This window comes from Chrysemys picta, chromosome 5 (assembly GCF_011386835.1).
Source record: "Chrysemys picta bellii isolate R12L10 chromosome 5, ASM1138683v2, whole genome shotgun sequence".
Classification (NCBI taxonomy): Eukaryota; Metazoa; Chordata; order Testudines; family Emydidae; genus Chrysemys; species Chrysemys picta.
This window is the reverse complement of record NC_088795.1, coordinates 55,403,070-55,419,484: the sequence shown is the minus strand read 5'-3', so window position 1 is coordinate 55,419,484 and position 16,415 is coordinate 55,403,070. Positions and strand designations below refer to the sequence as shown.

Genomic DNA, 16,415 nt, shown 5'->3' with positions numbered 1-16,415 from the left:
AGCAATGCTCTCAATAAAAAGCAAACTTTACTAGTCATAAGAAAACAACATAATCTGATTTACATCAGAGAAAACTGGCAAATAACTTTCATTTTTCCTGCTTGCAAAAAACTTCTTACCACCACCCACGGCTAGTTTAACTCTCCACAGGAAGATTTGGAACACTGTCAGTATCTTATTTTCCTCTATCTCTCTACGTTTTATCATTTATTAAACCCTCAAAACAGGTGTTACTCTTACTTCATCCTTCCTTAGAAATGGTGGGCCAGACCCTCCGCTAAAGTCAATGGAGCTACATTGACTTACACCAGCTGTGCATCTGACCCTGTATCTTGAGCTGCTCTAAGGGTTTTTTTATTGTTTAATTCCATCTGAGAACATAAAGAAGAAAAATTGTGGGCCTGATTCACAACTAGATCCTAACCAGGGAATGTGTAGAATATAGATTCTAGATAAGTATCCAAGAAAATATAGGGGTTGAGTCACCACTATGGTACACCTGTTTTTCAGTTAGTTACACTGATGTACACCTGGAGCAACACTGTGGTGTCAGGCCCTTTATATGCTCTTTTCCTGATGCTTGACTAATCTATATTCTACATATTCCCTGATCACACAACACACATTACTTAGAACACTAGTTATATGATGAATAGTAGACAACATAATAGCCAAGCCCTGCTCACCTTATTCAAGCAAGTAGACTTATTGACCTCAATGGAACTACTTGTGTGAGGAGAGTGAGCAGGATTTGGCCTTCATTTTGTATAGCATTCTTCATACAATCTTTATTACTAATCTTCTTTGGGTGTAAACTCCAAAGGGCCCCCCCCCTCATATCCCAACAGAATTTGGTCTAATAAAAGATATTAACACACTCACCTTGTCTCTCTCAAAATAATTTTATGCGTATATTGATGTACAATGTACAGCTTTAAGTCACTGAAGAGACAAATCCCGATAAAAGTTGATTGCTCCCAACCACGCTTTAATCTTGAAGTCTTAACTCCAAAGAATATGGCCAAGGAGTATGTAGAACTATAGCTTAGCCTACTGTACCTTAAAAATGCTGTATCTGAGAGGGAAAGATTCTACTCTTTAAATCACCATTGGCAAATTTAAAAACTAATAAAAGCAGTAAATTGTATAAAGCTCTGGATAAAAGTAGTATCTGGTCTCCTAGTGTGCCCTCTACTGCTTATACAGAAACAAACTAGAAATAATTTTTTGAAAGCTTTAGTGGTGTAAAAACCACAAATTAAACCAAAAAATGTTTTTAAAACACACAAAGACTTACAAGGACTGATCTTGGTCCCATTGTAGTCAATGGCAAATGACCAATTAATTTAAATGGAAGCAGTAGCAGGGCAAACATATAAGAAAAACTGGGTTAGTATTTAAGTATTTCTTTTCTTCAAGTTCTTAAGAGGATATTACAAAAAGTAAATAAAATGTAATGATAAAAGTATTTTATACTCTTCTCCCCATACCAGAATAGCATTAGGATAAATCAGTCACTTTTTTTTTTTAAATAATGTGCTTTTTAAAAAATGAAGACTGTTTTATTCCAATGGAAATTGATTTAAATCAAACATTCCTTTTCCCTCTAGGCAACCCTAGTATTGAGCATGTACATGAAGAGGGAAAGTGAAATTAACAAGAAACTTGCTGAAAATGTAACACTGGCCAGGCTATTTTCACTATCCAAACTGCAAACAGTAAAACAGAATAAAGCATAAACAATAAATATGATTTTACAATTATTTTCATTTAAATAATTAAGCAAAACTGAGCACACAATGTTGTGCTCATGTAAATGATCCCTAAATGCATGTTTGCTTTTGATTTTTGTTGTTTACATTCATGGTGGTCTTTAATTTGTTTTGTATCTTTAATTTGTGTACCAATATTTACAGAAAAGGCAATTACAATAGTTTGTCATGATGGATGCATATGTTTGGGTAAGCTCCTTGTCTCTATAAGAGTAGCCATTCAGAAATTGGTTTCTCAAGCCTTCCTCTTCTCTCCCTAATGCTATAGTTTGAAAATCTCAGCCTTGTCTCCTGTGGATTTGCTAGTGTTTGTTTGGCAGAACTAGATACTAAGTCAAAGGCAACACAAACTTTCCATAGTAGGCTCAAAACTTGGCTTCTTAATATACTCCCTGTAGAAGTTGCTCCTTTCCTAGTTTGGCTGTCAAGTGTGTTTTTTCCAGATGTATAGCATGCTCTAGGGAAGGGCATTGATAGTACCAGGAGTTTTAAAAAACTGTTTCAGAATGCTCTCCTGTTCCTTAAACACCTTTGGAGAGTTAGAGAAAAATGTTTATGGTAATAAGGGATTTGAAGCAGGTTCAGTGTCACTCTCCCCAGCTGGGACAGCACTTAACAAGCTTAAGAGCCACAGCTGAAAATAATTATGTAAGAACTTAGTATTAGTCTTACCACAGTACAGCTCTCTACGTTAGTTGATTGAAGGAGCTGAGCTAAAAAGCCCCATGCTGCTTTTAATGACACCTGTGTAAAGGCAGAGACATTGCGTTTAAAGAGAGTGTAGAGTCTGGCTCTTAAAGCTGATCCAAGGAAGCACTGGGAAGCTGTGGTTCCTAGTGTTTGACAAACCATCTTATGTGAGGTGAGAGATTAATAGGTCAGAACAACCTCAAAGCTGTGTGCTCTTGTGGGGTACACCTTAAACTCGAGCCATTCGTGGTGGGACTAGAGCCCTAGTCAGCTGAAGTCACTGCAGTCCCAGAAGAGACGAGTGGGTCCCTGTAGTGGAAAATCAGAGCCGGGGGGAGGATTCCTGTCTCCCCCTCTCCTGGGTGCTCGGTTTGTTTGTCTAGGAGCTGCTTTCTCCTCTAGGCTGTAGGACAGGCGGTGGGTCCCCGCGTGGGCTGTGTCAGTCTGCTCCGGGGCGGTGCTAGGAGCTGCCACCCCCCTCCTCCACCTCTTCTCTTTAGTACCTGCAGCCGGCTGGGGCAGAACAGTACGCACCGCTCGCCCAGCTGTTAGAAGAGGAGGCGGCCAGTGCACCTTGCCGCGGAGCCGCAGCAGCCGGGCTTCCAGGGGGCGATGGCTAGTGGTTCGCCCCGGCACCGCCGCTGCCTGGTGCTGCTGGCCGGGCTGTTGCTGTGCAGCCTGGCGGCAGGGCGAGAAGCGCAGCAGGACCCGGACCCGCTTCCCCTCCTACTGCCCCCGGGACGCGGCGGCGGCGGCGCCCCCGGGCTGCGGGTGGCCGGCAGGGGGCTGCGGGTGCCCTGCGGCCGCTCCGTGCCGCTGGACCCGGCGCGGGACCTGGTGATCCGCGTGCCGCCTGGGGAGACGTGCGAGCTGACGGCGCTGGAGAGCGAAGAGCGGGGCCCGCCCCGCCTCGGCGCCCTCTCCCCCCGGCGCTTCCCCTGCCGCTTCGGCCCCGGCCAGGTCACCTACACCCACTACGGCGCCCCCAGCCCCGGCCGCTACCGCCTGCGCCTCCAGTTGCGCTCGGGCTCGCCGCGCCGCCCGCACCTCCTGCCCCTGGCGCTGCCTGTGGAGGTGCTGGCCCGGCCGCCGCGCCTGCTCCGCCGCCACCTGCCGCTGGAGGTGGAGTCGCGGCTGGGGCTCAGCCCGCCCCTGGACGGCAACGTGCTGGGCTTCCCCGAGGGCCGCTGCCGCCTCACCGTGCGGCCCCCGTCGGACGGCGGCGCCCTACTGCCCGCCCACGGGCGCCTGGTGGAGTCCGACGGGCGCCCGCTGCCCCCTGGCTACAGCAGCGAGTGCGGCCGCTTCCTGCGGGCGGGGATCCGCTACCAGCACACCTCAGCTGAGCTCTGGCCCAGCCGCGACTCCATCCCCATGCGGGTGGACCTGCTCGAGGGCGCTGAGCAGGAGTACTTCCAGGTGGTGGTGCGGCTGCTGGACGGTGCAGAGAACACGGCCCCCTCCCTGGGCTTCGCAGCGCTGCTGGTGGCCGAGGTGGATCAGTTCGTGCTCACTGCCCTCACCCCCGACATGCTGGCGGCCGAGGACCTGGAGAGCCCCCCGGACCTGCTGCTCTTCAGCCTCACCGCACCCTGGCCCAGCCCCGGCAGGCGGGAAGGCGAGGATCTCCGGCTGCGGGGCTACCTGCTAAGCACCGACGAGCCCAGCCAGCCACTCACCTCCTTCACCCAGCGGGAGCTGAGGGAGCTGAAGATCGCCTACCAGCCGCCCACAGTGGACTCCGACCAAGAGCGCATCTTCCAACTGGAAATGAAAGTGTTGGACCCTGAGGGCGCCTCTTCGGAGCCCTTCGCCTTCATGGTGGTGGTGAAGCCCATGAACACGCTGGCCCCAGTGGCTACCTTCAGCCAAGCCGCCGGCCCCCAGCTGATGCTCTTCGAGGGCCAGTCAAGGCCTCTGTCTGGCACTCTGGAGATAAGCGATGAGGACAACCTCAGCGAGGTGAAGGTCTGGGTGACCCGGGGCTTGCGACATGGCGAGCTCAGGGTACTGGGTGCGCCACCCGGCCGCAAGTACTTCACAGCAGCCGAGCTGGAGGCTGGGCAGGTAGTTTACCAGCACGATGGCAGCGAGCACAGCTACAGTGATAACACTGTGTTCCGCATGGAGGATGGTCAGCACCAGGTGGAGTTTCTTTTCCCCATCATCATTGCCCCTGTTGATGACCAGCCGCCCCTGCTCAACGCCAACACCGGGCTGGTGCTGAGAGAGCGCCAGGCTGTCCAGATCGCGCCCTTCATTCTCAGTGCTACTGACGTTGATTCTGAAGAGTCAACTATTCACTTTATACTTCAGGAGGACACTGAGGAGTCTGCCCATGCCTCACGCTCCCACCGCCTGGGTGAGCTGCTCCTGCGCCAGGCAGAGCCACCGCCATCCTTTGAGAGCGAAGAGGACGTGGAGGAGGCTGGTGATGCTTCATCCTCCTGGCGCTTTGTGGAAAGTGAGGGTGTGTATGAGAAGGTGGTGAGCGAATGGCTGCAGCAGGACATCCTGGATGGAAAGCTGTTCTACAGGCACACAGGACCCCATAGCACCAGTCCTGTGATGGATCAGTTTCTGTTCTGCCTCCAGGATGACAATGAGCCCCCTAACCAGTCTGGAGAGCAAGTGTTCACCATCCAAGTGCAACCAGTAGACAATTTGCCCCCAGAACTGTACCCAGGCACCAGCCTACAGATGACAGTCTTGGAGTACCAGGTGACCCATTTCAGAAAGCGCTATCTGTGCTATACTGACCTGGACACAGATGACAGCGAGTTGAAATATACTCTGCTTACACCCCCAGCTGACATAGATGAGAACCACCTTGTGCTGGCTGGAGAGATCGTGCTGGCTGACAACCCTCTCGTGTCCATTACTCAGTTCACCCAAGCCCAGGTGAACCATCAGAAGGTTGCATACCGGCCTCCGGACCAGGAGCTGGGTATCACCCCAAGGGTTGTGCAATTTAACTACAGTGTAGAGGACTCAGCGAGCAACTCTGTGCCAGGGACTTTCACTCTCTTCCTGCAGCCAGTGGACAATCAGCCACCCCAGATCACCAACATGGGCTTCACTGTGCTCGAGGGGAGCAGCTTCCTTCTCACCACTACTCAGTTGGATGCCACTGACCAGGACACGGACACAGATCAAATTATATTCATCTTAATCCAGGCACCCCAGCATGGCCACCTTCGCTACCTGGAGGGGCTGATAGTCCAGGGAGAATCTTTCCTGCTAGATGATATTGCCAGTGGGCGTATATCCTACCAGCACAGTGGTGATGAGTCCACCAATGACTCCTATCAACTGGAAGTGAGTGATGGCATCCACCATGTGCCAATCACTGTTAGGATCACTGTGCAGCCAGTGGATGATGAAAGGCCTAGTATCACTCTACCTGGTGGTAATGGGCTGCTGGGACCCTCTATTGATGTGCTAGAAAATGGTGTCACTGAGATCACTACTTCCCTTCTCCAGGGCACAGATGAGGATACTGATGATCTGGCACTGACTTTCTTTGTGAGGGATCCGCCCAAGCTGGGTGACATTCTGGTAAATCAGGTACCTGTGGAGAGATTCACCCAGCAAGATCTTACCAGTGGGACAGTAGTCTATGCTCACACTGGTGGAGAGATTGGCCTGAAGAAGAGGTATGACTCTTTCAATCTGACCATCTCTGACCTCTCCCATGAGTGGGTGGTGGGAGGCAGCACAGTGCAAGGGGTGTGTGTGTCTGTGACAGTGCTGCCTGTGGACAGCATTGCACCTAAAGTGATTGTGGGGCCCGAGCTGTTCATTGCCTCAGAGGGAGGGAAGAAAGCTCTGACTCAGCAGCAGCTGGATGCGGAGGATGTGGATACTCCCATGGATGATATTTTATGCACCATCACTGTTCAGTCCACTTCTGGATACCTGGAGAACATCTCTCCAGCCCCTGGGTCTGAAAAGTCTAGGGCTGGCATTGCCATTAGCATCTTCTCCATAAAAGATGTTCACCTGGGACATATCAGCTATGTTCAGAGCATCCACAAGGGGGTGGAGCCCTTAGAGGACAGATTCACTTTCTGCTGCTCTGATGGCGTCAATGTCTCCCCACACCACTTCTTCCCCATTATCATCATCCCTACCAACGATGAAAAGCCTGAGCTGTTTGTGCGTGAGTTTATGGTGCTGGAGGGGATGAGTCTGATCATTGACACTCCCATCCTCAATGGTGCTGATGCTGATCTTCCCCCAGACCACCTGCACTTCTTCATCAGTGTTCCCCCCAAGCATGGGCGAATTGTGCAGCAGCTGACAACTGGTGCCATACCCATCCACAACTTCACACTGGAGGAGATCCAGGAAGCCTCCAGCATTGTCTATGAGCATGATGACTCCGAGATTAAAGAGGACAGCTTCAAAGTCCAGCTAAGTGATGGCCAGCACACAGTGGAACAGCAGGTGTTGATCATGGTGATCCTTATGGATGATGAGACCCCTAGGATGACTATCAATGATGGGCTGGAGATAGAGATTGGTGAGTCCAAGGTCATCACTAACAGAGACCTTAAAGCCACAGACATAGATTCAGAGGACAGGAATCTCACCTACATCATCCGCTTGGCACCCAGGCAGGGTCTTCTGCAGCATGTGAACAAACATGGGGAGCCGTTAGGCAACATTACAGTGGGTATGAACTTCACCCAGGATGATATAGACCAGGGTTTTATCCGTTATGCTCATACTGGCCAACAGGGGGTCCGTGACCTGGTTAAATTTGATGTCACTGATGGCATTAACTCCTTGATAGACAGATATTTTTATATTGCCATCAGCGGCATTGACATAGTCTTCCCTGAGGTGATTAACAAAGGGGTAACTCTGAAAGAGGGTGGGAAGGTGACGCTCACAACTGATCTGCTCAGCACTAGTGACATTAACAGCCCTGATGAGAACCTGCGCTTCAGAATCACCCAGGCCCCTAGCCGAGGACACTTAGAGAGCTCGGACAATCCTGGGGTGCCTGTTGCTTCCTTCTCTCAACTCCAGCTAGCTGGCAATAAGATTTACTACATCCACACTGCAGAGGATGAGGTGAAGATGGACAGCTTCGAGTTTGAAGTGACAGATGGCTATAATCCGGTCTTCCGCACCTTCAGGGTCTCCATTACGGATGTAGACAATAAAAAGCCAATTCTGACTATCAATGACCTTGTGGTTGAGGAAGGGAAGACCAAACTGATTACCCCCTTTGAGTTGACTGTAGAAGATCGGGACACCCCTGACCATTTGCTCCGTTTCACGGTTACCCAGGTCCCTGTCCATGGCCGGATTTTATATAACAGTAGCTATCCTGTGACCAGCTTCACCAAACTAGATTTGAATGAGAATCTGATCAGCTATAGACATGATGGCACAGAAACCAGCCAGGATAGCTTCTCGTTCACTGTGGCTGATGGGACCCACACAGACTTTTACATTTTCCCTGATACCATCCTGGAGACTCATCAACCCCAGCTGTTGAAGATCCAGATCAATCCCCTGGACAATGGGGTGCCACAGTTAGTGGTGAACAAAGGTGCCCCAACTCTGAGAAACCTTCCGACTGGACACTTGGGCTTCTTGATCACCAGCAAGTCACTGAAGGCAGAAGACCGAGACAGCCCACACAAACTGCTGAAGTACAAAATCACAGATGGCCTAGAGCATGGATTCATCATTAATATTGGCCTTGGAAATGAGAGCATTAACACATTTACACAAGGTTGGTGCTAATGGATTTAATCATTTACAGCCTGTAGATCCAGGAATATACCTTAGACAATTCACTTGCTCACTTATGAGGTAATTTTAAAATTAAACTGGATTGTCTTTTAAAAATAATGATAAAAACTTAAAAGATCTTAAACCATTTACAAGGTACATGGGTAGCTTTGAAATTACAAATAAATACATTTTAAAAGGAAGCTGCAAGTCTTGTTTTACCTGCCAACACTTAACCTAAAGTTCTCTCAAGACTTGATATTCCTAAAGTGTGGTCTAGTGGTTAGGTCCTGGTACAATGCATCAGGAGGCATAGGGTAAAATTTTCAAAAGCACCTGCGGATAACAGACTTGGGATTCTGGGACTCACCCTAGCGCTCTACAACTAGCTGTATAGGCAGCACTTTGAAGTTGCAGCTTGGGCTGGAGCTCCAGCTCTAAAGCCTAGAGATGGGGGTTGGTTTCAGAGTCTGAGCTGCAACTTCAATGTGGTGTCTATGCAGCTATTTTTAGAGCACTAGCATGAACCCGGCAAAATCAAATCTGTTGACACAGACTGGGAGGCTTGCTGCTGGTTTGTTTCCATGGGCTGTGTAGACATACTTTATGTGATTTAGGAGCCCATGGCCTATTGACTTTCAATGAGACTTGAAAGGGGTGCCTAAATCACAGAAATACTTTTGAAAATTTTAGCCTTAGCCTCTATTCCTGTCTTGCTGTGTAAGCTCTGAGAAGTCATTCCAAGTTTCTGTGCTTTGGTTTCACTGTCTGTAAAAATGGGGCTGAAAATGTTTGGAGATTTACTGATGATGTGTCAAAGTCTGATCTGGGACCCTGTCACAGGACAGAAGTCATTTCCATGGATAGCAATGTGGAGTTACTCATCTCTTGCAGGGGGAGAATCAAGTCTTAATTTGGCCCCACAAGTGCTTTGACTCTAGATCTCCGTTCCACCTCCCATGGGTAGACCCCTGAACAAAAGATGGGGACAAAGGTAAAAGGGGGAAGGCAGCCACCTTTGTTTCTGGATTTAGAAAAAGAAGAAAAAGCTATTAGGTTACAAATCTGCATGATTTCAGATTTTGAGTTCTTTATCACTTTACTTAAAAGTCTTTCGGTTAATCTTTCAAGCTCTAATATAGTAAAAATTGTTTACAATTCCGCTGGGAATGTTCCACACCTGTCAAGAATTATGATTTCAATTAACTAAAAGTACTGAAATCAACCATGAGGCAAGCAGGTGCCATTGCTATTGAAGTCCACAGGAGTTAACACCCACATATGGCAGGGTAGTATTAGATCCAGGACATTTGCATTGCTGAGTTGGGTCTGAAGAAATAGGTATTTTAAGATGCATAAAGAGTGTTCACGTAAAACTGAAGCTGTCAACTTATTTCTTGTGTGTGAAGAAGCAAAAGTAAAAGATCGTCAGTGAGCTTTGACTCAGACTTTTAGTAAGTTCAGAAATAGTCACAGTACAAAGTAAAATTAATTAAAATTCCCACACTTCTCACTATTTCATCTGATACCCAGTCATTTGGAATAGTTTTGGGTGTTAGGGTTTTTTTTTTTTTTTAAAGCACAAAACTATGGGGATCAAGTTTTACTCCCCAATATATAATTTAGGCATAGCATGGTCATTCTCATTATAATGTTGATGATTAATTGCAAATCTAGTTTTCAGAAACTTATTTAAACCTTTAAATAATATATTAAAGAACAGATTAAAACACAACAGAAGTTAGTTTTTAGCTTTAAATTAGTAATCAGGTTAATTACTGCTGCATTGCAGAGCAAGGACTATGATAGGAACTAATGCTATCTCAATAGAGTTTGAGTTCTTGTTTATACAATTTAAAGTGATACATCTTCTAAAACTGGCTTTTTCTTTGTCTAAGACAATGTTAAAGTATTATTCTTCAAAAACAATTAGTAATTTATGGGATGACTATCAAATATTGTTTATTGAATTAAAATACTAACATTCAAAATGTATTGGTAAGTGTTATACTCTGCAGTAAAATGCTTTGGTGATTCACTAGCATGTTTCTTTTATCAGCTGATATTGATGAAATGAAGATCAGCTATGTCTTGAAAGAAGGTGATAGTTCTACCAGTGACATCTTCTACTTCTCCATTGAAGACAATGGTAAGGTTATACTTCTTATATGTACTATACCTTAAAATGAGATCCAGCAACAGAATAATATTGATATTGGAATTAATAAAATACTTCACTCTATTCTACTGCAAGTTCATGAGTTTGATGTACAGTTTTATACTGAGATAATGGATGAATCACTTATTAAATATATAATGTTGAAATTAATGTAAATTGCTAAGGCAAACTAAATGGTGTAAGAAATTCTTAATGGGTTACAAAATTTTTCACCCTGGTGTTACTAATTCAAATCTTGCCACAGTTCAGTAGTAAGTAGAAGTTGTTACTATATGATTGCTGTTCTGTGGAAAGCTGTTGTTGGTTCTAGTCCAGTTCCTAGTGTTCAGCCAAGCGCATTACAAAAACTTAATACACCGCCCAGGGCTGGCTCCAGGGTTTTGGCCGCCCCAAGCAGCCAAAAAAAAAAAAAAAGCCGCGATCGCAATCTGCGGCGGCAATTCGGTGGGAGGTCCTTCACTCCCAGGCGGAGTGAGGGACCGTCCGCCGAATACCTGGACGTGCCGCCCCTCTCCGGAGCGGCTGTTCCAAGCACCTGCTTGAGAAGCTGGTGCCTGGAGCCGGCCCTGACACCGCCCCCTGGGTATAACGCAACCCGATATAACATGAATTCGGATATAACGCGGTAAAGCAGCACTCCGGGAGGCAGGGCTGCGCACTCTGGTGTATCAAAGCAAGTTCGATCTAACGCGGTTTCACCTATAACACGGTAAGATTTTTTGGCTCCCGAGGACAGTGTTATATCGAGGTAGAGGTGTATTACTATAGGTGGCCCTTGTTAATAGTGAAGCAGAGAGACCAAGAACAGAATCAGCATGGAGGCTGAACACTACATTGCCTGCACACCCCAAGAGTTGGTCCCTCTAGATCAAGATTGAGATACTGGTATGCTGCTGATAGGGCAGCCTGGTTAAATTTTTACTGCTGTCGCCTATGCTGGGGCCATCTTTACATGATGTGAATTGTCATAGCTCTATGGACTTAAATGAAGTTATGACAATCCACACCAGCCAAGGATCTGCTGTCCAAGTATCTGTTTTGTGTACTTCAGTTTTCAGTGATGTCAGTTTGGCATTATTCACCTTATGAACACTGGTAATGCATGCAGTTTTTTCCCCTTTTCAGTAACGATTTATCTGAATGAAATAGTTGGTGTATTTTGCTTGTTTGTTTTAACAAGGGCTCAATCCTGCAAGTGTTTTGCATTCTGAATTCTTATTGAAGTTAACAGAAGTTCCGCATATGGGTCCTAGTTGAGGGAAGACAGGAAGATTCATTCTGTGATATTTGATATTGAATTTTGCAGACTGATTAACATCTGCTGATTAACATCTGTTGCAAACTTCCTAACTGATTCAATGTAATGAGGCTAATGGAGGTTCTGTGTGTGGAGGGCTTGCAGGATCAGGCCCTAAATGTAACATTCCATAAAAATTGCATTTTTTAAAAAATGCACCCCTTTTGAGTGTTCGCTATCAGTCCTTGAACAAAGGCTGTAACAGCATTAAAATACTTTCTCCAAAATGGTTGACCCAAAATCAAATCTAGGTGCTGGTACAATGATTGGCACCACATTGTCTGAATTCAGTGTATTATCTTCTGTTTTAATTATAGGAAACAAGGAAAATGGCCCAGTAAATGGTGCTCTTTTTGAATGATGACCGCTGTATTCTATTGAAAAATGGAACTGATTCTGTTCTCACTTTGTGCCAGTGTACTTCATTGTATTTAATAGAGAGATACCAGTTTAAAACTGGTTCAAAATTAGATTCTGGACCAATGATCACATTTATTCTTAGACCCATATCTTCCTTTCCAGAGGCAAAAAGGAATAGAAGAAAAAATGGGCTGCCTCTGTGAGTCAGTGAGCAGCTGGGAGTTTGGGCTGCAGATCATGCAGAGACTGACCTGCTGCACAGCTAGCAGTTGAAAGGCATCCTGATATCCACCCTTCCCATCAGCACAGGCAGCGATTTTCTTTTGTCATTGACCTCCTTTACCACCTGCCATTAGTTCAGACTCTCCTCTGGTGTGTCAAAGCCAGAGAGGAGGAGTTGCTGTTGCTTCCTACAGTGGTAGTTCACTATGCAAGTAGCATTGTAAATTGTGACCCTTTGAAAGGGGATTGCACCCTGCAGAGTGACTCTTTCCCCACTCCTTCCCTCTCCAGTTAGCCATACCTTTATTATTGCAAAGCTGAGTTTGTTGACTGGGCTTCAGGCAGCTGCTTAGCAGCGGGGAAGTGTTACTGCATGTCACACCCATCCACAATCTAGCCCTATGTAAGGATTTCAAGATCAGGTCCCTGGGCTTATAATTACAAGGAAATAGAGTCACAAGAATGACTTTACATATTTATTGTATCATATCAGATGGAAATAACATGTTATTTACAAATAGGACAAATGTCACAATGTGCAGTTGTGTTAATACAAAAATAGTTGAACTGTACATTGTTGCATGGAGACAGCTCACATATTCACTAGCGACTTCCAATAAAAATTGGTGTTTAGCTTGTGCCTGGGATTTACAGAGTTTAAAATGTAGGAAATGTAAAAATAAATAAATAAAATAAATGAGCTTGGGAAAAAGACCTAACGTACAGCAAAAAAGCCAAGGCAAATGGTCATGAGCAGAGTTTGTACTTTCTCCTCAGAGTACTCAAAAGTACTTCATATTATTAAAATCAAAATGTATTAAAACAACATTATGGATGAAAAATCAACCACACTAAGGGTACCTCCAGACTACCCGCCGGATCGGCGGGTAGCGATCGATCTATCGGGGATCGATATATCGCGTCTCATCTAGACGCGATATATCGATCCCCGAACGCGCTCCCGTCGACTCCAGAACTCCACCAGGGCGAGCAGCGGTAGTGGAGTCAACGGGGGAGCCGCGGCTGTCGATCCTGCGTCGTGAGGACGGGAGATATGTCGACTTCAGCTAAGGTATTTCCGTAGCTGAAGTTGCGTATCTTACATTGACCCCTCCCCCCCAGTGTAGACCCGCCCTATAGCTCTAAGTTATTCCTCTTTCAGCAGCCGTAGCTTGAACGCTTGTACGTATACGGCTAAATTGTTGCATAAAACCATGTGAATTTACCTCATTTGTGGTAATCCTTGTTTCTGCTGAAGATCCAACTTTAATGTTATGTGATTCCAAATCACTCTGATTTTTTTGGTATCACTTTAAAGTTCATTAAGACACACTGTGAAAATGAGAGAACAGAAATCTGACATAAATGTCAGTGTTCTACCCACAACAGTTTATTACACAGACCCTTACAAGGTCACGTGTTGGAAAAAAGAAAGCTGATCACAATAAAACAAATCCGTTTCCCAGACAGTTACTCCAGGAGACTTACGGGAATGTGAGCCATGTATGTTGGTGGTGTATGTTTATATGACTTAGCAGATGGATGAAGTCTAACAAAGTGCAGGAAGGAATTACAACCTATTGGGTAGATCTGGCATCCAAAGCTTGTAAAGGAGCTGCTTTTATAAAGGTTTCTGTACTTACAATGAACGTGCTAAAAGAGTTCCATTCTTAATGGCTTTCAGGATTGCTCTGTGTTTAAGATATCAAAAGATGCTTAACAAAATGGTGTCATGAGCCAAAAGATGGGTGTGAAAGGCAAAGGATTTTTAGAATGTCAGAAGATCAAACAAATGCAAGTAAAGAAAAGCTAGTGGCTATAAAAGTGTCTAGTTAGATTTTAATATTGACCAATTACTTAGTGGAGAGCTAGAGAAATTTAATGTGATGCTGTGGTGTTTTGAAAAGGTGGGCTACATTCCATTTGCTGAAAACAATTTTCTAAAATAAAGGCAGCGTATGAAGCCAGGGCAAATGCAGTCCACCCCTCTGCTGCTGCGGAGCACCCTCTGCCATTGGAAATGGTGTGGCTATTCTACATACAGGAGAGAGATGGACTTTGGGCAGAAAGAGTTGTAGATAAGGCTAGGTTGTAGATATGCACCTCATTTTATAACAGAGCCCAGCTCTGCAGGGATTTCTTGCCTGCCGCATGCACAGCATGGGTGGGAGTGGGTGGGGTAATGTGTGTAAGCAACAAGATTCAAAGCACTTTCAGATTGGGGAAGGATAAGCTATTAGGCTATTGTAGCCTCCGCAGAATAGCTCCATAGCCTGAGTGGGGAGGATATATTCTTTCACCCTGTTCTCTAGCGATACCTAGTATGTTGTTCAGGATGGGCCAAATTCAGGGATTCTGCCTTCTCCGGGCAGGACTCCTGCTCAACAATGTCTGTTTTTTCTTACCCAACTGAATAAATACAGGCATTTCTGAAATCCTATAGAGGGCTATTTTATTGGATGATTTTGCTTAAACAGTTAAGGCCATAGGCCAGAAAGCCTTAGAGCAGTGATACTCAGACCTCAGTAGTTCAGGAGCCAAATTAGCAATCAACATTACGCAGAAGAGCCACAGTACTGTGAATTCTTTGTTTCATTTACTATAGTGCGTGCTCTCGCTCTCGCTCTCTCTAATAGTCTCCCAGCAAATAAGTTAACTTAGTGCAAGTTGATAACTTAATTGGTTAATTACACAGTAAAAGCGTCCTGAGTGGTTAATAACGTTTAATACCGTGTGCTGCAAAGAGTTGCAGGAGACATATTAAAGAGCCACTGATGGCTCACGAGCCTCAGTCTGAGTATCACTGCCCTAGAGCAAATGTAGAGACACCGGGGTTTGGAAGCCAAACTCAATACTACTTTTGCAGGGGAGCAAATCCCATCTGCAGCTCCAATGAGAGAATTTGGAAGAAACTCTACAAGAGCTTTTTCCTAGGATCATTTCCACAAGTTTTCCCACAGAGTACTTGTTCTGTTCTCACTTATTTTACAGTCACTTTTGACTGAAAGCAAAACTGCAAGAAGGAAAGCAAAGGTGTCCTGTTGTAGTTAAGTGAACAGGTTTGTGTACAGATTCTTTACCCAGGAGTGTTTTAAAAACAAAAAACGACAGCTTTGGGACTGAGCACTCAGTGCCCCACGTAAGCAGGCTAGGGGCATTTCAGCACACTTGTAATGTAAACTTTTGCTGCTTTCCTCCTTTGATATGCCTGTGAAGTGTTGTTCTTTCCCAATTCTAGACTCCGTCATAGTGTGATGTCCCATCGTGCACTTTGCAAACTCCCCATCGAACAGCACTGGAGTATGCAGACTGATAGCAATTTAGCTTAATTCCTGCCCTCCTCCCCAAGTTCCTGTGATATTTCACGGCTTTGTAAAATTGTCAGCTAGCCATAATCTAAAAGCCAAGCTTTACAAAATCCTGTGCCTAAAGTTAGGCTCCAAAATCCTCACATAGCAGCTTAATAAACAGCCTGATTTTCAAAAGAGCTGAGCACTTCAGTGGGAATTGTTAGGTGTCAGCACTTTTGAAAATCAGGCCACTTATGCAGGGGCCTGTCTTTAGGCACTGATTTTTTTAATCTTGGTTTTAGTCCTTAGAGAGTTATTAAAACTATCACTCACTTTAATGAGAGTTTTGTCAAGGTTAGGAATGCAGGACTTATCACAGTGTTCTCACTACATGTCTTTTATTTGAAAAGAAGGTTTAAGACATATATGGAATACTGGGAAGGGAACAGTCACTTACCTTAACCCTATAGACAGTGTGAATGCTGTTTTTCATCATAGATGATATGCCATCAAAGAGAATGCATTACTATTGTTTGTTGTTTTACAATAACACCTAGCAGTGTCAAGATAGGGAGGGACCTTATTGTGCTAGGTGCTGTACAAACATCAAACAAATAAGTCCCAATGAGATTTTGCATCCTGGCATAATGACCATAGTGGGAGCTGGCAATTGGAAGCTCTGCTAAAACCTAAGAAATCAGGAAAAAATCCTGTAAATTAGTATTAAAATGTGCTTAAATATATTCTTCTGTTTATAGGTGTACCAAGGGCTAAGCTGTAATTTGTAATTCTTGATTTCATTTTGCTGATCACCTGTAAGTAAGGGCCGGATCCTGATAAAATAGCAGAAGTGC

General features: G+C 45.3%; 1 protein-coding gene across 4 annotated transcripts in view; it reads left to right on the top strand.

The window, feature by feature from the left end:
* The first annotated feature begins 2,949 nt into the window (after positions 1 to 2,949).
* FREM3 (FRAS1 related extracellular matrix 3) overlaps positions 2,950 to 16,415 on the top strand; it is a 125,144-nt gene continuing 111,678 nt past the window's right edge. For all 4 annotated transcript variants that reach the window (XM_005284465.4, XM_042850284.2, XM_065597761.1 and 1 more), the window contains exons 1-2: positions 2,950 to 8,214; positions 10,273 to 10,362. In XM_005284465.4, the coding sequence (XP_005284522.4) occupies positions 3,075 to 8,214; positions 10,273 to 10,362 (5,230 nt within the window). In that variant the 5' untranslated portion in view covers positions 2,950 to 3,074. The remainder of the gene's footprint in view (positions 8,215 to 10,272; positions 10,363 to 16,415) is intronic.